The following is a 26035-nucleotide window of genomic DNA, read 5'->3' as shown; positions in this document are numbered from 1 at the left end:
CAGTTCGGGAGCAAGCCAAGAACTCGGCAAACTGCGCACTTTCATTTCTCCTTACCCGCCCCTCATCCCGAGGCACGGTCAAAGATGGAAATGCCACAGGATTGTATAGCTCTCTATTAAAATCACTATTCCCAATTGTCGAGACGCCCTGTTGGCACGGCCACTGACGCATTGGCCTTTGCCCGGAGTCCCGGTACACCAAAGTGTATAAGTAGCTATTGCTTGACTGACAGGGAGAGGTTACAGCTCAGACATTGGCACTGCAATCCCTGTGTCGTCAAGGGGCTACCAGTCACAGGGTACTCGACAACGCCACCACGGTAGACTTACTACCACGCCGGATTTCAGTTGCGAGGACAGATCCACACGATAGGGAGGTGCACTGCGTGCAGTGAAGAGTTGATGCAGCACAGTAAGACGTGCTTCCAGCAATGGCCTGCGCTTTGGAAAGTGGAGGTCAAACCCACAATGTGGACCACAATTTAAAAAGCCATAAACAGAGAGAGGGAACAAACGTAAAAACACGAAAAGAGCAAAAACCTTCAAATGTCCAAAGAATAGTCAAGATAGAAAAGCAACCAAATAAAGAGAATCCTATTAGTCACATCTTACGACAGGCAAGGAATGGCTGCCGGTCCATTCCAGCCCCCGACACCACAGGGGTAGTGTACGGTAGCAAGGACGTGGTGTCGTAAGCCTTTTGCAGGTGGAAGAAGATGGCTATAAGGTGTTGACACTGCGCAAAAGCTGTTCAGATGGCAGACTCCAGGTAAATCAGATTATCAGTAGTGGAACATCCTTGGTTTAAACCACACTGGGACGGAGCCAGAAGACCCCGAGACCCCAGGAGCCGACACAGTCACCGACTCACCGTGCATTTGAGCAAATTACAGAGAATGCTGGTGAGACTTATCGGGTTATAACGGTCCATCTGTAGAGGGTGCTTAACCAGTTTCAGCATTGGAACAAACGCTTTCTCGCCACTGCGACGGGGACTCGCCTGCATTTCAGATGTGGTTAAAGATGGAGAGGATACGACAATGACAATCCACCAGTAGGTGACTGATCATTTGGTTGTGAATGCAAACTAGAACCTAAGGCTGTATCAGGGCAGTGATCTAGGACACTGACAAATTCCCACTTGCCGAACGGAACATTGTACGGCTCCGGGTGGCATGTAGTATAGGTTAACTACTTTTAATCCACCCACTGTTTTAGAACACGAAAGGCAAGTTGATAATTGTCAGACACTGAGACTCGAGCGTAATGCAGAGCAAAATGTTTGGCGACAGTGTCTAGTTCAGTGTAAACAGTGTCATTCAAGATAATACGAGGGGCACCTGGAGATGTCCGGTATCCATAAAGACGTCTGATCGTAGCCCAAACCTGCGAAGGAGAGGTACCTGGTCCGACGGTTGAAATGTACCGTTCTCAGCATTCTCACTTCCGTCATTTTACTAGGTGGCAGAACCGGGCACAGAGCCACTTGAAGGCAATGAGGTACTCTGTCAGTGGGTGCTGCTTAAGTCATTGGAGAGCCCACCTACAATCTCTAATGGCCTCTGCGATTTCTGATGACCACTGGGTTACTGTCTTCCACTGCAGCGGGCCCGAGGAACAGGGAATCAGTAAATCAGCTGCCAAAAGAATGGCTGTAGTTGTATTCTGGACTGCCTCATCGTCATCTTCAAGGGGGAGGGAGCTGAGAATGACATTAGAGGCGAAAGCACCCCAGTCAACACTGTCGAGAGGCCATCTGGGCAGGGACAGCAAGATCCGAAAGTGGTCACTACCACACAGGTCATTGTGGATGTTAGAAGATAAGGACTGTAGATGGGGAGGTCAATGGCTGAGAAAGTTATGTGCACCACACAGAATTGTGTGGAGGTACCAATATTCAAAAAGCAAAGGTCAAGTTGTGCCAGTAAGCTTTGAGGCTTTTACCGCGGCCTGCGATCGTCGTTCCACCCTACGGAGGCTGATAGGCATTGAAATCACCTGAGATTAGGAAACACAAGGGTCGAGGTGGGGATGAGGGTGGGCAGGTGAGAAACCCACGCAAACAATATGTTCTGACACACTCCACCATTAGAAGGGAGGTAAACATTGCAAATGGTAATATCCTGTAGTGCCCTTACCCAAAGGTTATTAAAAGACACAAGTTTGCTATATAAAGCGTCCAGAACATACGTGCAAACTCCGCCCAACACCCTGTCATATCCCCAATATCCACGTAGGACCAGGATATGTGTTGCTGGAAATCAACTCTCCTGAAGGGCAATGCAGAAGGCAAGTGAAGTACTTAAAAAAAATGTCACTGCTCAGCCAGGTGGTGGAAAAGCCCGCTACAATTTCACTGGAGAACAATGTTGTTGATGTGCTGTGAGGCCACGAAGAGACCAAGGGGGCTGGTTATGCCATAGAGTCATTTGCTGCCACAGGTTGAGGGGTTATGACCTCAATATACTGTACTTTGGTTCCAGGTTCCATTGCGCGGTGTGAACCCGGGCCTCAGGGGTTGCTGGAATCTCCGCATCGGTCACAGAAGTGGAACTGGTGGGATCTGATTGTGTGGGAGCCAGCAAAATATCCTCCTCCTCAGGGGAGTTTTTGTCGTCTTTCCTCTCCGTAGAGCTTCTACGAATCAGTTTCAGGTAAAGACGACAATCACAAAGATCTGCGACCAGTAACCTGAATGTCCTCCTCCTCAGAGGCTTTTTGTCGTCTTTCCTGTCCACAGAGCTTCTTCGAATCAGTTTCAGGTAAAGACGACAATCATGAAGACCTGCGACCAGCAAGCTGTAGCTCCTTCGGCTACTGGCTGAAGTCCAGTTGTAGACTGGCAGACACCTCGGAAAAAGTGTCCCGAGAGACCTCTTCCTGGCAAGAGAAGCTGGAAGCAGTTGAGTCATCTCGAACTGGGAGGTGGGGACCAATGTCCTTGGTGGGTGGCAAGCCATCAATCCCTAAGTAGGTGACAGGGAAGCAGCAAGAGGAGAGCCCACAACCATTGGGGGAGGGGGGCGAGGTGTGGTCAAGTAGACACGAGGGCCCACTGTCAGAGGTGTAATGGGCACGATTACCGTCGCGAAAGGGGGGTGACATCATCGTAGCTGAAGCATATGACATTGTTTCACTCATACTTATTCTTGGCCTCTTGGCAAGTTACCTTTGTCCATACTCTTCTATTCTTGTATTTTCTCCTCTTTCCGAAAAACAGTGCAATCTGGTGAGCAGGGAGAATGGTGCTTTCCACAGTTGACACAGAGTGGAGGAGGGGCACCGGGAGCGTTTGCATGCAGTGCTCATCCGCCATCTCTACAGATGCTACCATCTCTACACTGCAACGCGAAGACGTGTGCCCGAATTTCAAACACTCACCTTGAACTTTTCAGGCAATTAATCACTGTCAAAGGCCGAGACAAAAACACCGGTAGCGACCCTACTGTCCTTCGGCCCCCTACGTACACGACGGACAGAAGTGTACACCTCGTCGCTCCAAGCTAGCACGCAGCTCATCGTCAGATTGCGAGAGCAGTTCTCGGCGGAAAATGAGGTCCTGAACAACATTCAGACTGTTACGGGAAGTGACAGTCACAGGTAGGTCACCCAGCTCATTACAAGTGAGCAGCACCGTGAGTGGGCAGGGGATGCCATTTTGATCAGAACTGACTCACTTTAAGCTTTAGAGATGGCTGCCACTTCCCCAAACTTAACTCCAATGTTCACCACGAGGAATAAGGGTTTTGTGGCAGAGAAGGAACCACTATCAATCCTCGTGCAAACCGAGTATCGGCAGGAGTATTTTTCTGCCTGCAGCTTAGCCCTACGTTCCTCCCACAGCGTAGCCATGGAAGTGAACATTTTAGGGTTGTATCTCTCTGCATTAAAAGAGGACTTTCCATCCGTATCGAATGTTGGGCCCATACAGCAGCATAAGGGAGATACCTTCATCCGCTGAAACTCAGCAACAGTTACCCGGCCACACAGGTCGTCGTTCGGAGTCCGCGTACCCGTCACGATAGGCACGTACTCCTCGGCTTACGCGGGGAGTTTTCAGCTTAGACACCGACAGTGCAATCCCTGTGTGGTCACGGGGCTACAACCTAGCAGGTACTTCACTAATCTGCCCCACTACGCGGCGGCTGGCGTGCTGCATTTTGGGTACATTACTTTATTAAAGGGAAGAGCGCAAAGATGGAAAGGCACAAAGGTTGAGCATACACCACATCGGGTTTCTGCACGATCCGCGTTTCTGGAGAATTTTGAAAATTGGTGGCAGGCCAAACAGTGAGGAAATCACTTTTATTTAAAGAAACGTTGTAGAGAACAATGGAAGCGGAAAGTCGAGTCCCAGTTACAAACCAGGTCCGAGCAGAGTCTGCACCCAATAGAAAGGCCGAGAGGGGGGGGGGGGGGTGGGGGGGCGGTGCAGGGGGGGAGGGGTGGAGGCTGAGTGAATATATAAGCTTCCAGCACAGAAAGGAAGTAATGCTGCAAAGTGTAAAGGCTGGGGTCCCACAGGTAGCCAAGCACGTACTCACAAAAGAGTTGTGAGCCCCCTGCAGTTTAATTTTTGTTCGCCTCTACTGTGGCCTCGTTCCTCCACCTCATCGCTCAGTGAGACTGCGACCCCACACCGCCAACCGACTCAGCTCGCTCCACGAGCATTCGGTACTGCCACAACACGATCTGCACCAGTTCCTCTCGTGTCCAATGTCGAGCTGAATTCCGATTCGTCCCTCTTAATAAAACACTCTATAACTTTTATTTCATTGGTCGTACACAAACCACATTTGCTTATGGAATAATCAATTACTCTGATTTACAGATGTTACAGATCAAAAGTAGTCCTAAAAAGTCTCTTCGGGTTTGCTGCCGGATCCTAAAATCGACTCGACTCTATATTTCAGCGATCCAACTGGTCACCATCTTCAGGAAAATGCTGCTTCTGCTGACGAGTCCCTCTGAGAACTGATGCCAGGCTGTGAATCGACGTCCTATATAGACACTGTTCCAAAAACCTGAAATGAAATTAAGTTTGCTGATAGTTTAATCAACAGAGACAATGGGTTTCCTCTTAGCAAGACGTGGAATCCTGTATTATCTCACACCAAAATCGAACATTCTTCGGTGCGGCCCTGGGCACGATATATCGTTGCCGGCAGTGTTCCACTAATGGCGGCGCCACCTCCATGTCTCGGAGGGCAGCAACCGTGACGGGCGGCGCACGCACCGTGTACTGACTGGCAGTCTATATAGGACGTCGATTTGCAGCCTGGAGTCAGTTCTCAGTGGGACTCGTCACCAGAAGCAGCATTTACCCGAAGATGGCGACCAGTCGGATCGCCGAAATATCGAGTCGAGTCGATTTTAGGATCCGGCAGCAAACCCGAAGAGACTTTCAAGACTTATTACGCCGGGAAAGCCTACGTACTCACTAAAGCAGTCCTTAACTATAGTGTGGACAATTGTGCTTATGACAACGCCACATTTCACCGTCCGGGCAATCTGATGCTCGAAATGTGCACCACACTACAGACAAAGGCTGTGCTATGCAGACATTCAAGTTCGCTCTGTGCAACGTATGTCGCAATTGAAGACACGACAAGAGTTGTGGACTACGTGAGCGTCACTGCAGAGCGCCTGCGTCCCACTCGATACCTTCTGTGATGGCAATGGCATCGTCTGTAATTATAACTGTCTGTGCTACAGAATTGGAAGAGCAGGATAGTGAACACACACTGATGTCTCAGCCACCACATTCACCAGACTCGGACCCAGCAAACACACCGGGAATACTGCCAGGCACTAGCTACGTATCCACAAATCGCACCGGGGACACTAACGGGTACCAGCTCTGTGCCCACGGGCACTGTGTGACCTGTGGACAGACATCCGGTGTCAAATACCTCTGGAAAACAAAAGAGGACTTCTCTGACCTGTGCCACAGAAAACCACTGCTAACTACTGTTCTCCATTTCAAAGGTGGTGCAATATGCTACTAAGCACATGGGAATAATGTTTCTGCATGGACATAATGTTTCTGCTCATCAGTGCTCACATAAGTGATATACCGTGTAGAGATGCATTGGTAAAAATTACAGAGAATGAAAAAGAAAGTTCAAATGTTTTGTGTATGATATAGGCATTCCATAGACTCTCTTTGGTCACACAGTCTGCATCTAACTAATTCATTTCATGCCATACATTCTGAAGAATGAGTGAAGTCATCGCAAGAGTGTTTTACAAATGCGTATTCTGAGTTCTAGAACTGTTTTTGGTGCAAGAGGCACGTACCTGAGGTCTTTCGAACAACCTCGTAGAAAGAAATCCACAGGTGTCAGGCCTAGGGAGCTATGTGGCCGAGACCCAAATGCAGCACTGTCGTGTCACCTCCATATCCAATTCACATTTACCATTTAGAGATGACATGTTGTTCATTCTACACAGTGGTTCCAGAATAATTACAGAAGACAAATATAATGCAGCATTCCGCAAACTTGAGGGCTAGTGTCAAAGTGCTAAATTGTCACTAGCACATCACAAAACAATGTACTTCCTGCTGAAAGGAACCTAGCGAGAAACCCTAAAATAAAATTAAGTGATTCGATGATTAGGAGAGGTGCAGTAAGAAGATATCTAGGGATATTTCTGGACCAACATCGTAACTTTGCACTTCGTATAGAGGAAACTGGCAAAAAAGCTACAAATGTGATGAACAAAATTATAACAAGTGCAAACAGGCAATTTCGGCTTTCCTCGTAAACAATCTGAACATACCACTGATCTATTTTATCATCGGTCATAGGATATGGTGTGAGCGTCTGGGCTCACAGATTGCAGATAGTGAAGCCAGCCTCATTAGTGAGAAGAATTCAATGAGGAGTGTTACTAATATGAACAGGTGCTTAATGCATTAGCCTGAATGATGCTTTCTTAGTAATTCCGAGAATTTGGACTTGGAAATCAGGAAAATGAGAGACCTTTACCGGTTAAAGAAAGCAATCAAATGGAAGTAAAATGGATGCACGGAACTGAAGCCAATACAAAAAATTTAATGAAAGATGACCTATTACGACTCTCACAAAATGAATGGAACATTTCAGATACAGGCAGGAGAACGTATGAATTTCTCCCTAACATCAGGAGGAGACTAAAAATCAGACTTCTTAACCCATCGAGTGGATTACTATATTACCTGACCGGCCACGGCACGTATGCTACATACCTATACAAAATCAAAAGACAGACTGCCTGCGGCAGTGTGGGCGCTCCAGAAAACGCGACACTGACGAACCGCCCGCTCTACGCAGGTGCGGCAGGTATTAGCCGTCAGCGATCAAGAATGTTTTACCCAAAAGCAGCACTAGCGAGCAAGTCGATCTGGTCCATATTTTTACCATAATGCAGCTGCAGTAACCAGGAAGGCCGAGGAAGATTTCCACGAAGCATTCGCATTCGCATCCTGCGTAGACAATATGCTCAACAGTTGGAAGGAAGACAATTGAGGTCAGCAGTTGCCTCAAGAATTTACACTGTGTCAATACAGGCGATCACGGAAGTGTGCACTCTAAGCCACAACAGTGATTGCTGGAATTGTTTGCTACAGTGCAAACGTTGCTGACGTGCTGCCCGACGCCCGAAGAATGTAGCGGACAGTGGCTTTTGCTTAAATGAACCAGACTAAATGAGCCGACACATCACATATTCTGCTATGCTTATAGTCGTATTAGTAGGTGGTAGTTGTTTAAGGGTTTATTGCAGTTTTCCAGTAGTAGAAGCAGTTGTAATATTTTTAAAATATAAATATCAGGAATAAATAGTTAATGCATAAATTTATCATTACGCAAGAAAATGTGATTTGTATGGCCTATTTTAGCTTTTGAGATAATAGGCTGTAATTGTGAAATATAAATAAGTAAATAAATAACAATACCCACTTCACTGTACTTGGATAGTAACTGAATTTATAAACTACCTCTTACTAACTCTGTAATCCTTATTATGCATAATTATGCAATATATAGTTGAAGCCATTTGCAATTGAAATACATTCACAAATTTGGCCCTCATTGCCAGACAGTCAATAAAGAATTGTATCGTAATATACTATGATGAAGGACACAAGAAGTAAACCTCCACAGAAGTGGTGTACAAGTGACTAGGTACTTCACTGTGCCAATGTGTGATGAGGTGTTTTTCTTGTTGCGAGCTGATTTTAAGTGATCAACATATTGTGAGATGCCAAGCCTTCACTCGTTCCCTGTAATAACAGTCACCTTCCTTTCAAAATTTCACGGTCGCCATCTCGTTTTCTCTCGATATTGTGGTCCCGCTATGCCACGCCACATATTTGACTGCCGACTTCTTTTCCGATTCCAGACAGATGAAGGCTATAAGAGAAACTCTACATTTAAACAACTAACTACAAAATCACTAAACACGGTTTCCATAATTCTTCTATATTCAAATATGTTCTCAATTTACAACTGATAACTACCAAAACTTTTCAGACATGTTCATAGATGATGCTTCACTGCTTGACCAAAACCACTCATTCGCACTTAATGTGAGACAGCATAACATAGAATCTACATAAAAACAAATATTATTAAATAATATAATAAATATAATAATAAATAATATATATAAATAACATATAATGGAAGAGCGCGAATCCGTCTTCTTCCAGGGCAACAGCTCCTCGACACCAGTATTGGGGGATACAGACGTGCCGGCAGCAGCTGCATTACACTCTGGGGAACATTCACACAGGCATCTGTGGGTCCAGTAGAGCTCGTGTAAGGCACCATAACAGCCGAGGAGTATCGTACACTGGTTGCCAACCACATACACCCCTTCACGACGACAATGTTTCCGGAGTGCTGTGACATTTTTCAAGAAGACAATGCACTGTGTCACAATTCCAGGAGAGTGACGGAGTGATCTGAGGAACACAGTGGCGATTTCCAATTGACGTGCTGGTCCCCCAAGTCACCAGACCTGACCCCGATAGAACACATCTACGATGCGATTGAACGTGGTTTCAGAGCTCACCGAGCCCCTCCCCCCTACTCAGAATTTACGGGAATTAGGTGACTCGCGTGTGCAAATGTGGTCTCAGCTCCCTCCAGCGACCTACCGAGGGCCGACTGCCTCCGTACCACGACACGCTGTGCTGTTACGCTCAGGTGGACAGTCATAATGTTCTGGCCGATCAGTGTATATTCGACAGTATCGTCTGCAAATAGCTTCACAGAGCATCTGACGTTCTCATTAATATAAACTGTAACAGCCCTATAATACTCCCTTCGAGTAGACCAGAAATAACTTTTACATCTTTTGAATTTGTTTTTTTGAAAATGATGAGTTGAGTGCTCTCTGAAAGGTGGTTCTCAATCCAATCACAAATACGGTCCAAAACTCAATAAACTAGTGTTTTTTTCACCAAGCAACAGTGTGGAAAAGTATCAAAAGCATTCCGGAAGTCGAAGAAAAGTGGCATACGGCCGGTTGCTGAGCTCCGGGGCACTCTGTCTATTACACCGAGCGAGGTGGCGCAGTGGTTAGACACTGGACTCGCATTCGGGAGGACGACGGTTCAATCCCGCGTCCGGCCATCCTGATTTAGGTTTTCCGTGATTTCCCTAAATCGCTGCAGGCAAATGCCGGGATGGTTCCTTTCAAAGGGCACGGCCGACTTCCTTCCTCGTCCTTCCCTAATCCGATGAGACCGATGACCTCGCTGTCTGGTCTCCTTCCCCGAAACAACCAACCAACCTGTCGATTACAAGCGTAAAATCACAGTTGTGTTCACTCCGGTAAGAAATCCCGAACCCAGTCACAAATTTACAATCGTCCACCAGATGCGCTCAATAAGGGACAAAAGTGAGGGCCTTACCTCGGCAGCTCCGGGCACCTCATCTTCCATGGTGGCCAGTGCCCTCCGGGACTGTCGGCTCAATACTGGATGTCAGCATCAGCTACAACAGAACAGGCAACACCTCACTTACTATCGGCAGTGCAATGTCTCGGCTAAGATCAAGATTGTCTGCACAGACACGCAGAGAAGCTCTGCACATCACAATGACATTCTCTCCTGCAACAACTGAATCATACTGAAACGTATCAAGACACTGAAAGTTCTGTGGTGTGGACCATCTCCACCTACAAACATACTCTGCAGGCCACAGTGACATGCACGGCAGACGGTGCCCGGCAGTGTACCGTGTGATGGGGTACGTCCCCGTTCCAGTCGTGTGCGGACTGCAGAAAGAATGACTGCTTAAATGCAGTATAATTAGTCAGATCTTGTCTTCGCACTGTCTACGTAAGCTATACATAAAAGAGTTGGAGAGCAGCTCTAAATTCTTCATCTAATACAGGTTCTTGAAACTTTAGAAGTACGAGATAACTGGCTTCTATCCTGAACAATCTGCTAATTTAAATTTTGTAACATTTGCTTGAAATTCTCCCATGAGCCCAGAAAATCTGTGACACTCGTGTATCTTTATTATCCCCTGTTACTCCTATTTCCTACAGGTCCCACATGTTTCAGAAATGTGCTAAAATGGGACACTTAAGTGATTTGTAACCCAGATCTTCTGTAACTTCTCGGCTGATTGAAACTGTGTGCCAGACGAAAACTCAAGCTCAGGACCTCTGCCTTTCGTGGGCAAGTTCTCTATCGACTGAGCTACCCAAGCACAAGTCACAATTTGTCTGCACCACTGGGAGCCGGGACTGGACCCGGGGCAAGATGTGTGACTGGGCACCACCTCCAAATACGCAAACCAATTCTATTATAACAACAAAAACAATCAATTATTGATAAAATTATTTAATTGGATAGGTAAAAAAATCTACTCGCAAAGCAGCAGCAGAACACAAACGCAAAAGACTGCTGTGATAGGCAAGCTTTTGCAGCCAGTGACTCCTTCAGGCAGAAGAGTTGAGGTGGAAGCAAGAAAGGCAAGGGAAATGGCCTGGAGAGGTCTAGGAAAAGGGGTAGATTTTGGGGAAGTCACCCAGAACCGCGAGCCAGGGGAGACTTGCCGTACGGGATGAGATGTAAAGACTGATTCTTTAATGTGAGATGGGATTCACCATGGCAAGAGAGGGCACTTTGGAGAGTTAAAAATAGTGAGAGTGGTAAAAAAATATGAAAAAACGAAAGAAAAGCAACGAAAAAGGTCATAAAAATTAGAAAAATTCGTACGGAAATCGTTAATACGTGGTAATGAATGAGTGGGTGATCTATATTGATCACAAAAAGAAATAAGGTAAAAACCGATCTGGAAAGTCGTGAAAACTGACGAAATTTGGGAGCCTAGATAAACAGAAAGCGAAAGTTATAAAAGAAAATGTAAACTACTTGACTTGACAAAGTCGATTAGAGCGATTTGCCGAAAAACAAACGCGCAAAAACGTGAGAGAATTACGTATAAACAAGATAAGCCGATAGTGGAAAAGAAAATAGATCTCAAATTTGCGAATAAATCGGTGAAAGACTATCGGGATAAGGCCATGCAGTACAATGAACCGTAAATTGTTGAATGCAAATCAGTAAATAACAATGGAATTGCTATATACAAATAAAATTGAAAGTGAAAATGGACCCGTCTACTGGCACGAAAATCGGTATTAGAAAAGACGTCAGGACAGGATATTTTTTCGCAGCAATATAGATCGCCCACCCATTGTCTCTTATTAACCATTTCCGTACGAATTTTTCTAATTTTTCCGACCTTTTTCGTTGCTTTTCTTCGGTTTTTCTATATTTCCCACCCTATGCTTTTTTTTGCGACTCTCACGATTTTTAACTCTCCAAACTGTCCGCTCTTGCCATGATGAACCGCATCTATTAAAGACTCAGTCTTTCCTTCTCATCCCGTACGACAAGTCTCCCTTGACCCGCAGTTCTGGTGACTTCCTCAAAATCTACCCTTTTGCTAGACCTCTCCAGGGGCCGTATTACGTATCGTTCATACCGATCGGTGTAGTAGGTTAGTCTCGGTAGTGACGTCATTTTCGGTTCTTTATCGAAATACCCTATTCAGTTAAGCTTCTGAGACTTGTTACCGAGCAGTCCTCCCGCCGATTTTACGACAATTGGACCGAGAGGTTTTGGATTTCGGTCTGGCCCTGTCGACCTGTGATTTATGTACACCTATAATTTGTTATTTTAAACATATTTAGCGGTTTTAGCTTTGGATTTAGTGATTGTGTTACTAAAGAATCACCAGAGGACGCATCCAGTTGGAAAGTGAGTTCATAATAGACTATTTTGCATTGTTAGAAACATGGTTAGTTTAGGTTGTTACTGTGAATACGTCACAAAAAAAGTTTTCGGTCAATATTCTCTCAAAATACGTGTTATTTTTATGCAAATAAGTGTTTAAAGATCATTAAATATCAAAACATCGGCTCTGCTTACGTATATTACATGAGTGTGAATTGACGTTACTAGTGACTTTGTGCACTTTTTCCCACAAATGGTTTAGTTAGTAACTATCGAAACGTGTTTACAACATTCAAGCAACAATGGAAAGCAATTATGTGAAGCATGATATTGGAAAACTTCGAAACTATCACGCACTTATGACTTTCGCAGCACCGTTTGGAAACGAAATCAGACTACGTTCCTCGACGCAATAGTAAGAGATTTGAGTACGTTGTGTTTGTTGGTTGGCGTGGCCAAGTGGTTGGCGCGTCGGAGATGCGATGCGAAAGGACGCAGGTTCGCGCACGGATGGGTATATAAATATTTTTTTTTTTTTTCCTCTTCATATATGCAACACATTCTGAGACAATGTTATTCGTGTAAGTTAAGATTTAACTGCAATATTCGTTATTCCTTACATGTAAGAGCACACTTCCTCCGTAATGATTTCGTGATTTCTGTGAGTTTAAAAAACGAAATATGAAATTGTTGGAGATGAAATTGCTGTGAGTAAAACAACCGACAGTGACCTTTATATTTTTTCTTGTCAGAAATAATTCACCATTTTTTCCGAATATGTAGCGATTTCCGAGTATGCGGCTAGACAGGAATCTAAGAGCACCATTTAAATTACTGGGTATGTAACTAGCAGCAATCATCTTCATGAATTTGCTTGTCACAAGTATTTACCTGCGATCGAATCCTCGACCACAGTAGACAGAGATGAAAGGTCTCCGCCGTAATATTTTTAGACCGTAGCACCATATACGAAACATTTTCATTCGTGAGATGCATGTTATACACTTCGACGAACTGCAGGAGCTCTCGAAAATGCGTTTTCTTTTCAGTTTTGTTTTTAAGACACAAATCGTTGACGTATCATATAGGGAAATGGGCTACATAATCATTTGGATGTCTAGGAGCGAGTTATAACCACATTCTTGTTTATCTTCTTATTCTTTGAAACCCTGAGAATCAATTTTTCGGGTGTTTTTATAAATGTATTAGTACAATGTGGTACTACACACTATTCCTAACTCATTTTCCGAAACATAAAATCCAAAACACGATGTCAGTGTGAATGAGAATAAGATGACATAATGCGGCATTTACGACAATCTGCAGAATACAGTCGTATTTGCTATCGTTATTATGCAAGCATGGAAAAATGCAGTCAGAGAAAATGTAAAAATTTTTATGCATTTCAGCTGAGAATCACGGAAATGGATATCTGCACCTGATACTGTTAAGGAGGAGAGGAGGAGGCAAGGGCGATGGAGGCGGGCACGTCAGCTCGATGGAATGCGGCGTCATGCGTTGTGGCAACTTAAACGCAGTTTTCGGTACTTGGAAGAATAGCGCGCCTGTGTCGTCTGCTAGCCGCTGTGTGTTCGTGGCCCCGCGTGCGCTCCAGTGCGCATGCGCGGGTCTGCCGCCGCTTGCTTTTGATTGGCTTGCGCAACACGAACCGACAACAGCGCTTCGGTTCTCTAGACCGAACGGTATCGCTACCGAAATGCATACTGAAACTGAATAATGCAGGGACTCTAATTCGAGTACTAGACCGTGAGTGCCGAAACGATCGGCACAATGGCGGAAAGATACAGAATAGGGCCTTTTCCTTCACCCTTCTTCCTTCCCCTTCAACCCTTCTCCCTGAAGAAGGAGCCACTGGCTCCAAAAGATTGCCTATCGTAAGTCTTTTGTGTGTGTGCTCTGCCGCCGCTTGGTGAGTAGATTTTTTTTAATCTATGCAATTAAACAAATTTTATTGTTATTTTGAAGAAAGTTTGACATAATTTAAAAGTAACACAATTCGGAGAATATTGGACACACAAAAAATATGCTTTGGGATGATGATGATGATAATAATAATAATGAGGATGTAAAGAGTAACTAATAATAGATGCAGAGGTGACATATCAAGCTAAAACTAAACAAAGGTCGCTGCACTACGCATACATTTGATTACCAAAAAGCTTTTGATAGTGTACCCCACTCATGGTTACTACAAATATTGGAAATACACAAAGCAGATCCTAAATTGATACAGTTCCTAAACATAGTAATGAAAAATTGGAAAACCACACTTAATATCCAAACAAATTCAAATAATATCACATCACAGCCAATACAGATTAAGCGTGGAATATATCAAGGAGACTCATTAAGTCCTTTCTGGTTCTGCCTTGCTCTGAACCCACTATCCAACATGCTAAATAATACAAATTATGGATACAATATTACTGGAACATACCAAAACAAAATCACACATTTGCTATACATGGATGATCTAAAACTACTGACAGCAACCAATCAACAACTCAACCAATTACTAAAGATAACAGAAGTATTCAGCAATGATATAAATATGGCTTTTGGAACAGACAAATGTAAGAAAAATAGCATAGTCAAGGGAAAACACACTAAACAAGAAGATTACATATTGGATAACAACAGCGACTGCATGGAAGCGATGGAAAAAACAGATGCCTATAAATATCTAGGATACAGACAAAAAATAGGAATAGATAATACAAATATTAAAGAAGAACTAAAAGAAAAAAATAGACAAAGACTAACAAAAATACTAAAAACAGAATTGACAGCAAGAAACAAGACAAAAGCTTTAAATACTTACGCTACACCAATATTGACCTACTCATTTGGAGTAGTGAAATGGAGTAACACAGACCTAGAAGCACTCAATACACTTACACGATCACAATGCCACAAATATAGAATACATCACATACATTCAGCAACAGAAAGATTCACATTAAGCAGAAAGGAAGGAGGAAGGGGATTCATCGACATAAAAAACCTACATTATGGACAGGTAGACAATTTAAGAAAATTCTTTCTAGAACGAGCAGAGACTAGCAAAATACACAAAGCAATCACTCATATAAATACATCGGCTACACCACTGCAATTTCATAACCACTTCTACAACCCTTTAGATCACATAACATCAACAGATACGAAGAAATTAAATTGGAAAAATAAAACACTACATGGCAAGCACCCGTATCATCTAACACGGCCACACATCGATCAAGACGCATCCGACACATGGCTAAGAGTAGGCAATATATACAGTGAGATGGAAGGATTCATGATTGGAATACAGGATCAAACAATAAACACCAGATATTACGGCAAGCATATTATTAAAGATCCCAATACCACAACAGATAAATGCAGACTTTGCAAACAAGAAATAGAAACAGTAGATCACATAACAAGCGTTGTACAATACTAGCAAATACAGAATACCCCAGACAATGTGACAATGTAGCAAAAATAATACATCAACAACTTGCCATACAACATAAACTAATAAAATAACATATTCCCACATACAAGTATGCACCACAAAATGTACTGGAGAATGATGAATACAAATTATACTGGAACAGAACCATTATAACAGATAAAACAACACCACGTAACAAACCTGACATCATACTCACCAATAAAAAGAAATCAACACAACTAACCGAAATATCCATACCCAATACAACAAATATACAGAAGAAAACAGGAGAAAAAATTGAAAAATACATCCAACTGGCTGAGGAAGTCAAGGACATGTGGCATCAGGATAAAGTTGACATTATACCAATTATACTATCAACTACAGGAGTCATACCACACAATATCCACCAGTACATCAATGCAATACAGCTACATCCAAACATACACTCCTGGAAATGGAAAAAAGAACACATTGACACCGGTGTGTCAGACCCACCATACTTGCTCCGGACACTGCGAGAGGGCTGTACAAGCAATGATCACACGCACGGCACAGCGGACACACCAGGAACCGCGGTGTTGGCCGTCGAATGGCGCTAGCTGCGCAGCATTTGTGCACCGCCGCCGTCAGTGTCAGCCAGTTTGCCGTGGCATACGGAGCTCCATCGCAGTCTTTAACACTGGTAGCATGCCGCGACAGCGTGGACGTGAACCGTATGTGCAGTTGACGGACTTTGAGCGAGGGCGTATAGTGGGCATGCGGGAGGCCGGGTGGACGTACCGCCGAATTGCTCAACACGTGGGGCGTGAGGTCTCCACAGTACATCGATGTTGTAGCCAGTGGTCGGCGGAAGGTGCACGTGCCCGTCGACCTGGGACCGGACCGCAGCGACGCACGGATGCACGCCAAGACCGTAGGATCCTACGCAGTGCCGTAGGGGACCGCACCGCCACTTCCCAGCAAATTAGGGACACTGTTGCTCCTGGGGTATCGGCGAGGACCATTCGCAACCGTCTCCATGAAGCTGGGCTACAGTCCCGCACACTGTTAGGCCGTCTTCCGCTCACGCCCCAACATCGTGCAGCCCGCCTCCAGTGGTGTCGCAACAGGCGTGAATGGAGGGACGAATGGAGACGTGTCGTCTTCAGCGATGAGAGTCGCTTCTGCCTTGGTGCCAATGATGGTCGTATGCGTGTTTGGCGCCGTGCAGGTGAGCGCCACAATCAGGACTGCATACGACCGAGGCACACAGGGCCAACACCCGGCATCATGGTGTGGGGAGCGATCTCCTACACTGGCCGTACACCACTGGTGATCGTCGAGGGGACACTGAATAGTGCACGGTACATCCAAACCGTCATCGAACCCATCGTTCTACCATTCCTAGACCGGCAAGGGAACTTGCTGTTCCAACAGGACAATGCACGTCCGCATGTATCCCGTGCCACCCAACGTGCTCTAGAAGGTGTAAGTCAACTACCCTGGCCAGCAAGATCTCCAGATCTGTCCCCCATTGAGCATGTTTGGGACTGGATGAAGCGTCGTCTCACGCGGTCTGCACGTCCAGCACGAACGCTGGTCCAACTGAGGCGCCAGGTGGAAATGGCATGGCAAGCCGTTCCACAGGACTACATCCAGCATCTCTACGATCGTCTCCATGGGAGAATAGCAGCCTGCATTGCTGCGAAAGGTGGATATACACTGTACTAGTGCCGACATTGTGCATGCTCTGTTGCCTGTGTCTATGTGCCTGTGTCAGTGTGATCATGTGATGTATCTGACCCCAGGAATGTGTCAATAAAGTTTGCCCTTCCTGGGACAATGAATTCATGGTGTTCTTATTTCAATTTCCAGGAGTGTATATATATATATATATATATATATATATATATATATATATATATATACACACACACAACTACAGAAAACTGTAATTATTGATACATGTTCAATTACCCGAAAGTTCCTAAATCCAATGTAACATATACCGTACAGTTAAAAGGAAGTGACGCTTGATCAAGGTCCGTGTCACTTTCCATTTTTAACCAGACTTAACGTCTGAGAAACTAAAGAAATAATAATAATAATTTCTTATTAAACGCTAAACATATCTTCACAAATACAGTCGGTCTGCACACAGTACCAGTATGTTCCAATCTACATGTACACGATTATTCTGAAATTCACAATTAGGTGCCAGGCAGGGGTTATTATGATCAAACTGCTGTTGGCTTCTGTCTCAGGTCCTTCAGCCAACATTTGTCTGATGATTTTCGCCAGCACAAGTGGCTGGCATAGTCGAAGCTTCTGCGGCTGCGAACTCCAGTCCACCACTGCCAATGGTGGGTAAAGCTTTGACAATGTTAGGCAATCGTGCTGGCGAAACGTCAGAAAATCGTCAGACAAACGTCAACCGAAGAACCCGAGACAAGCCGACACGCAGTTTGTCAAGAAATGGCCACAAAAGCCTTAACATTTTAGTAGTATGATTATCATTCCTCCCCACAGACGTGGGTGCCAACAAAATACAGGGTGTCCCAAACAGAATGATCCGATTTTAAATAGAATTATTTATTGGGAAGAAGGGCTTAACACCAACAAATTGCCTACTAAATTACTCAGAAAACACAGAAGTTTATAGAAATCCATCATAAATTTCACTATGTCCTCCATTGGCTGCACGGACGAAATCTAGCTGATAACCGAATTCATACCAAACTGCGCGCAATGTGTCTTCTGTCACTGAAGCTACAGCAGCTGATATTCTGGTTTTTAGGTCATCAATGTCATGAGGTAAGGGAGGAACGTAAACACATTGTTTGACATATCTCCATAGGAAGAAGTCACGTGGTGTCAAGTCAGGGGACCTACGAGGCCAAGAGTGTGCAGCATGGTTTCGCGTTCCAGTACGCCATATTGCGCGAGACTCGCTGCATGCGCCAGGTCAGCGCTCATAGCGACATCTAGCGGAATGTTTCTGAAACTCTAGGCCATGCCGATTACATCTTGCGCTGTTTCAGCTACCTAGTGACATTTGTCTCAATATTATTAAAAGTTAAAGTCGGGTCATTCCTTTTCGGACACCCTGTAGTTTCACACTCTGAGGAGAATATTGGTGATTGAAGTTCCATGACGTGATCTTGCCACAACGAAAAACGCCTTTGCCTTAATCATTGCCCGCCCCCCCCCCCCCCAATTCGTGCGAAATACCCATGGCATTCTTTCCACCATTTCATGACGGTACAAAATAAGCTGCCCTTCTTTCAGGTTTTTCGGTGTCCTCCGTCGGTCCTATCTGACGGACAAGCGTAGTGTGGGCAGTCTCTTCAGTAGAACTGTTGCATTTTCTCTCTGTTCTAGCAATAAACCACAGTCTCACACACTATCTATGTGATCGCTCCATCTTAAGTTATTCATAATGGTAATCCTTAAGTATTTAGTTGAATTTACAGCCTTTAGATTTGTGCGTTTTACTGTGTGACCAAAATTTAGCGGATTCCTTTTGTACTCATGTGAACAATTTTACACTTTTTATTATGTAGAGTCAATTGCCACTTTTCGCACCATACAGGCACCCTGTCTAAATCGTTTTTCTATTTGTTTTGATCATCATTTTATAAGGTGGTAAATGGCGGCATAAACTGCAAAAGATCTAACACTGCTACTCAGATTGTCATCTAAATCATTTACGTAATCAGGAAAAGCTGAGGGCCTATAACACTTCTTTGGGGAATGCCAGATATTACCTCTGTTTTGCTCGATGACTTTCCGTCAATTACTGCCATAAGGTTTTCCAGGCATTCATATCTCGCATTCTATTGATCACAGAGGTAAAGGGTCAACTGGATGGCCCTCGTCCTAGTGACTATTTCTACACTTATCGGAAGAACTATACTGTAGTTGTTCTACATTAGGTGTGCTTCTGGGGAACTTTTAGCTGGCTTATAAGAGCAACATTTTTCCATGGGCGATTTCTGAGAAAATCCTGAAAAATTGCATTTTTTTTTGGGCACGAAAAGTACGAATGGTGGGGATACCACTTCAATCATTTCGACTGGTGGCACATCATCAGTACGTACGGTATGTTCTTAAGATGATGATATTCCTGTGGAACCTGGAAACTTGTTTTGATATCGTCATCCATTGCCAAAGTCAAGGGCTCAAAGTTGTTGTATTTACGCGGTAAAATATGCGCGTAATATCCAGTTTGAGGCATAAATGTAGTTTAACTGATGTTATGACACATGGCGAGAGTTCCAGGGTCATCACAAGGATTCTGAGGTCACCGCACTATTTTCTTAGTCAGTGGTTGTTCATCAAAAATACTTTATGACACACTCTCTCTGTACAATGGGTATTTCACACCTATAGAAATATGCCAAAAGTGATACTGTAGTAACTAAAAAATGGGCTGCAAAGGGTCTTAAAGTGCCCCATGGTCGCACAAGTGTTACGCACGGTGAAGGAGCCAGACGACCGTTTACCGCCACAAATGAAGAAACCATTGAGCTTTCACGTGAAACGATTCTCTTCGACAGACAATTAACTATTGACCAAGTGGCACATCGTCTGCAAATTAGTCACGGTTCTGCCTATGAAACCATTCACAACAGACTTGGGTTTCATAAAGTTTGTGCAAGATGGGTCCCAAAACATCTCACAGAGACGCATAAGCAAACGCGCTTGGGCATCTGCAAAAAACATATGGACCGCTATGGTAACGAAGGGGATAACTCCTTGGACAGGATCATTACTGGTGACGAAACCTGGATCCAAATACGCCGTGCATGAAAAAGTTCAGGATCCAAGTGGCCGCAGGAGAACTGATGCTTAACATTATGCGGGAAGGGGCACGACAATAAACAGTGTACGTTACAGTGAGATGCTTACTGCCAGGCTAAAGCCTGCAATTCGAAGCAAACGCCGAGGATTGCTTCAAAAGGTGTCTTGTTGTTGCACGACAATGCCCGTCCGCATACTGCTGCCCACACTGCTAAAACGCTCCAGAAACTCAGGTTTCAAGTACTGGATCATCCTTCATATAGTCCCGATCTTGCCCATTCTGACTATCACTTGTTTGGTCCACTCAAACAGGCATTAAGGGGATGAAGCAGTGAAAGAAGCGGAGCATTCCTGGCTCGCAGCTCAGCCGAGAACCTGCTTTTATGAGGGCATGAAGAAGCTTGTACGACGGTGGACCAAGTGCAAGGAGACTATGTCAAATAATGATGTTCTTGTAAGTTTCCTATTTGATTACAATAAAATTTTATAACTACTTTGCAGATAATAATGGACTTACCCTTGTATATTCAGTTGCCAAGGTCCCAGAAACTGTGAGACGTCATTGATGCATTGGCAGATTTTAACACGAGCCACAGTGCTCAGCAACCTTTCTGCTTCATCTTGTAAAACTAGTGCAGAGTTACACATACACTCGGAAATAAACTTGGAATTTTAAGCTTACGCATCTGATCGTCAATCGTATTCGAGTTTTTCCATTAAAGCCGAACGTTTGATCAGTTTCATACCAGATTTGCAAGTTGGACACTATTCTGTCACTGATACCATAACATACATTTATCTTGAATAAATCCCCTGAATTCACATGTGTCATTTCATTACTGGTTTCATCATAAAATTATTTCCTCTTCCAAGCGCACACCTCTGGAAGTTCAGCATTCCTCTACCAGCAACTTTAGATCTGCGACAATGACGGCCCAATCTTGGCGAACATATTTTTTAAGTCATTTAATACGCTCTCAGGGTGCCTTAACTCAACCTCAACTGTAGTATTTCGAGTGTAGTGTAATTTGCTCTGTCGCCAATTAGTACCGACAACTTTATTATCTAAACTGATGGCACGATTAAACACTCGAATGATCCCACATAATCCGGAACACTTCGTGCCACAGAACGTGTTTCAGCTGATAAATCTAACTTCCTGACAGTCTCAACAGCAATGGCAGTCTCATCCAAGTGAGCTGCAGTTGGTGGTGCCCCGTCAACTCGAGCACTCCAACGGCCATCAGACACGGAATATAAACTACACTACTGGCCATTAAAATTGCTACACCAAGAAGAAATGCAGTTGATGAACGGGTATTCAAGGGACAAATATATTATACTAAAACAGACAGGTGATTACATTTTCACGCAATTTGGGTGCATAGATCCTGAGAAATCAGTACCCAGAACAACCACCTCTGGCCGTAATAACGGCCTTGATACGCCTGGGCATTGAGTCAAACAGAGTTTGGATGGCATGTACAGGTACAACTGCCCATGCAGCTTCAACACGATACCACAGTTCATCAAGAGTAGTGACTGGCGTATTGTGACGAGCCAGTTGCTCGGCCACTATTGACCAGACGTTTTCAATTGTGAGAGATCTGGAGAATGTGCTGGCCAGGGCAGCAGTCGAAGATTTTCTGTATCCAGAAAGGCCCGCACAGGACCTGCAATATGCGGTCGTGCATTATCCTGCTGAAATGTAGGGTTTCGCAGGGATCGAATGAAGAGTAGAGCCATGAGTCGTAACACATCTGAAATGTAACGCCCACTGTTCAAAGTGCCGTCAATGCGAACAAGAGGTGACCGAGACGTGTAACCGATGGCACTCCATACCATCACGCCGGGTGATACACCAGTATGGCGATGACGAATACATGCTTCAAATGTGCGTTTACTGCGATGTCGCCAAACACGGATGTGACCATTGTGATGCTGTAAACAGAACCTGGATTCATCCGAAAAAATAACGTTTTGCCATTCGTGCAGCCAGGTTCGTCGTCGAGTACACCATCACAGGCGCTCCTGTCTCGCAAACGTCCACATCTGTCGACTCAGGGATCGAGACGTGGCTGCACGATCCGTTACAGCCGTGCGGATAAGATGCCTGTCATCTCGACTGCTGGTGATACGAGGCCATCGGGACCCAGCACAGCTTTCCGTATTACCCTCCTGATCCCACCGATTCCACATTCCGCTAACAGTCATCGGATCTCAACCAACGCGAGCAGCAATGTCGCGATATGATAAAAAGCAATCGCGATAGGCTTCAATCCGACCTTTATCAAAGTCAGAAACGTGACGGTACGCATTTCTCCTCCTTACACGAGGCATCACAACAATGTTTCACCAGGCAACGCCGCTCAAGTGCTGTTTGTGTATGAGAAATCGGTTGGAAACTAACCTCATGTCAGCACGTTGTAGGTGTCGCCACCGGCGCCAACCTCGTGTGAATGCTCTGAAAAGCTAATCATCTGCATATCACAGCATCTTCTTCCTGTCGGTTAAATTTCGCGTGTGTAGCACGTCATCTTCGTGGTGTAGCAATTTTAATGGCCAGTAGTGTAATTCCGACACACTGTATCAGAATTTCCCCTCGTTGCGGACTGTTACGTGGTCTTGCGGTAGCGTTCTCGCTTCCCGCGCACGGGGTCCCGGGTTCGATACCTGGCGGGGCCAGGGATTTTCTCTGCCTCGTGATGACTGGGTGTTGTGTGTCTTTCATCATCATTTCATCCCCATCGACACGCAAGTCGCCGAAGTGGCGTCAACTCGAAAGACCTGCACCAGGCGAACGGTCTACCCGACGGGAGGCCCTAGCCACACGGCATTTCCATTTATACCGAACAGGTTGTAAAACGTAACTGCTTCACGATAAGTCTCAGCTGCATGTACTAACGCCAAAGACTGTGATAACCACACACAGAAAATTTTGCAAGAAGATTTCACGAGGAAAATGTGTCTAATCTCCTTTACAAGACACTAATATTACTCCCGTTACCATAACCCCGTTCGCGGCATTTACCAAAACTGAGTGTTTCATACAGGGTGTTACAAAAAGGTACGGCCAAACTTTCAGGAAACATTCCTCACACACAAAGAAAGAAAATATGTTATGTGGACATGTGTCCGGAAACGCTTACTTTCCATGTTAGAGCTCATTTTATTACTTCTCTTCAAATCACATTAATCATGGAATGGAAACACACAGCAACAGAACGTACCAGCGTGACTTCAAACACTTTGTTACAGGAAATGTTCAAAATCTCCTCCGTTAGCGAGGATACATGCATCTACCCTCCGTCGCACGGAATCCCTGATGCGCTGATGCAGCCCTGGAGAACGGCGTATTGTATCACAGCCGAGCACAAAGAGTCTCTACATTTGGTACTGGGGTTGCGTAGACGAGAGCTTTCAAATGCCCCCCATAAATGAAAGTCAAGAGGGTTGAGGTCAGGAGAGCGTGGAGGCCACGGAATTGGTCCGCCTCTTACCAATCCATCGGTCACCGAATCTGTTGTCAAGAAGCGTACGAACACTTCGACTGAAATGTGCAGGAGCTCCATCGTGCATGAACCACATGTTGTGTCGTACTTGTAAAGGCACATGTTCTAGCAGCACAGGTAGAGTGTCCCGTATGAAATCATGATAACGTGCTTCATTGAGCGTAGATACTGACGAAACTAAAATGAGCTCTAACATGGAAATTAAGCGTTTCCAGACACAATGTCCACATAACATACTTTCTTTTTTTGTGTGTGAGGAATGTTTCCTGAAAGTTTGGGCGTACCTTTTTGTAACACCCTGTATACGTTGATCGAATTAAATGTGCAATACAGGGTTGCCATATCAAGCTGGGACCTCGCCACTGGGCCGCCATCTTTCTGTACATGGGGTTGTGTGCAGGAATAGAAAACAAGTACTCGCATAACTTTAGCAGTTGGCATTTGTGTTCACGATTTTTGGTTTCCTCATGAAAGTAAATCCACCTTTCTCCCACGGAGTGTTTTGACTTCCATTCTTCCGAGCCATACGTAGTTCCTTAAAAGCTCTTCAGATACAAATATTTCTGAAAACAAAACCACTCTCTCTTCCTCAAATTTCGAACGCAATTTAATTATTTCTTGGCTATGGGTTCTCGTTCCATAATTTGCACAAATTCATCTTCGTTTGCGTGTAAATAAAATTGGCATTCTTCCTTTCATTCAGACGTCTTTCATTGTCGATTACTAATTTCTTATTTCAATTATCGAGGCAATTCTTCTCTACGTTTTCAGGGAAACATTCCACGCGGGAAAAATATATTTAAAAACAAAGATGATGTGACTTACCATACGAAAGCGCTGGCAGGTCGATAGAAACACAAACAGACACATGCATACATACACACAAAATTCAAGCTTTCGCAACAAACTGTTGCCTCATCAGGAAAGAGGGAAGGAGAGGGAAAGACGAAAGGAAGTGGGTTTTAAGGGAGAGGGTAAGGAGTCATTCCAATTCCGGGAGCGGAAAGACTTACCTTAGGGGGAGAAAAGGACGGGTATACACTCGCGCACACACACACACACACACACACACACACACACACACACACACACACACACACACACACACACACACACACATCTCCATCCACACATATACAGACACAAGCAGGCATATATTTTTCCTACGTGGAATGTGTGTGTGTGTGTGTGTGTGTGTGTGTGTGTGTGTGTGTGTGTGTCTATATATATATATATATCAAACGAAAGCCCTGGCAGGTCGATAGACACACAAACATACACACAAAATTCCAGCTTTCGCAACAAACTGTTGCCTCATCAGGAAAGATCGAATTAAAGGAATACATCGAAAATTCAAAGGTGGACTGCTAGATTTGTTACCGGTAGGTCTGAACGACACACAAGTATTACAGAGATGCTTCAGAAACAAATGCAAATACCTGGAGGAAAGGCTACGTTCTTTTCGATGAGCACTATTGAGAATATTTAGAGAACCACCATTTGGGCCTGACTGCAGAACGATTCTAGTGCCACCGATGTACACTTCACGTAAGGACCACAAAGATAAGACTGGAGAGACTAGGGCTAGTATGGAGGCATGCTGACAGCCACTTTTCCCTCGTTCTGTTTGCAAGTGAAACGGAAAAGGAAACGACTGCAAGTGGTGCAGAGTACATACGGTGGCTTGCGGAGTACGTACATAGATGTAGATGTAGCTAGTTACAACATATTGCAGACCTGGTTTGTGAGATAACTTACTTGAATTCTCTGCTGATTTCACAAATGTAGAAGTCTGAACTAGATCTATACTTGAGTATTGCTCATCAGTGTGGGATCTGTACCAGGTCGGGTTGACAGAGGAGATAAAGAACATCCAAAGAAGAGGGCCGCGTTTCGTCACAGGGTTATTTGGTAACCGTGATAGCGTTACGGAGATGTTTAGCAAACTCGAGTGGCAGACTCTGCAAGAGAGGTGCTCTGCATCTCGGTGTAGCTTGCTGTCCCGGTTTCGAGAGGGTGCGTTTTTGGATGAGG

General features: G+C 44.6%; 1 protein-coding gene across 3 annotated transcripts in view; it reads right to left on the bottom strand.

Moving 5' to 3' along the window:
* Window positions 1-26035, bottom strand: part of LOC124553617 (zinc finger protein 391-like) — a 144390-nt gene that overhangs the window by 104421 nt on the left and 13934 nt on the right. For all 3 annotated transcript variants that reach the window (XM_047127472.1, XM_047127470.1, XM_047127471.1), the window contains exon 2: window positions 9905-9986. In XM_047127472.1, the coding sequence (XP_046983428.1) occupies window positions 9905-9934 (30 nt within the window). In that variant the 5' untranslated portion in view covers window positions 9935-9986. The remainder of the gene's footprint in view (window positions 1-9904; window positions 9987-26035) is intronic.

Source organism: Schistocerca americana, chromosome 11 (genome assembly GCF_021461395.2).
Source record: "Schistocerca americana isolate TAMUIC-IGC-003095 chromosome 11, iqSchAmer2.1, whole genome shotgun sequence".
NCBI classification, from domain to species: Eukaryota; Metazoa; Arthropoda; class Insecta; order Orthoptera; family Acrididae; genus Schistocerca; species Schistocerca americana.
Note: the sequence above shows the minus strand (reverse complement) of the source record. Positions and strands in the feature narration are given on the sequence as shown.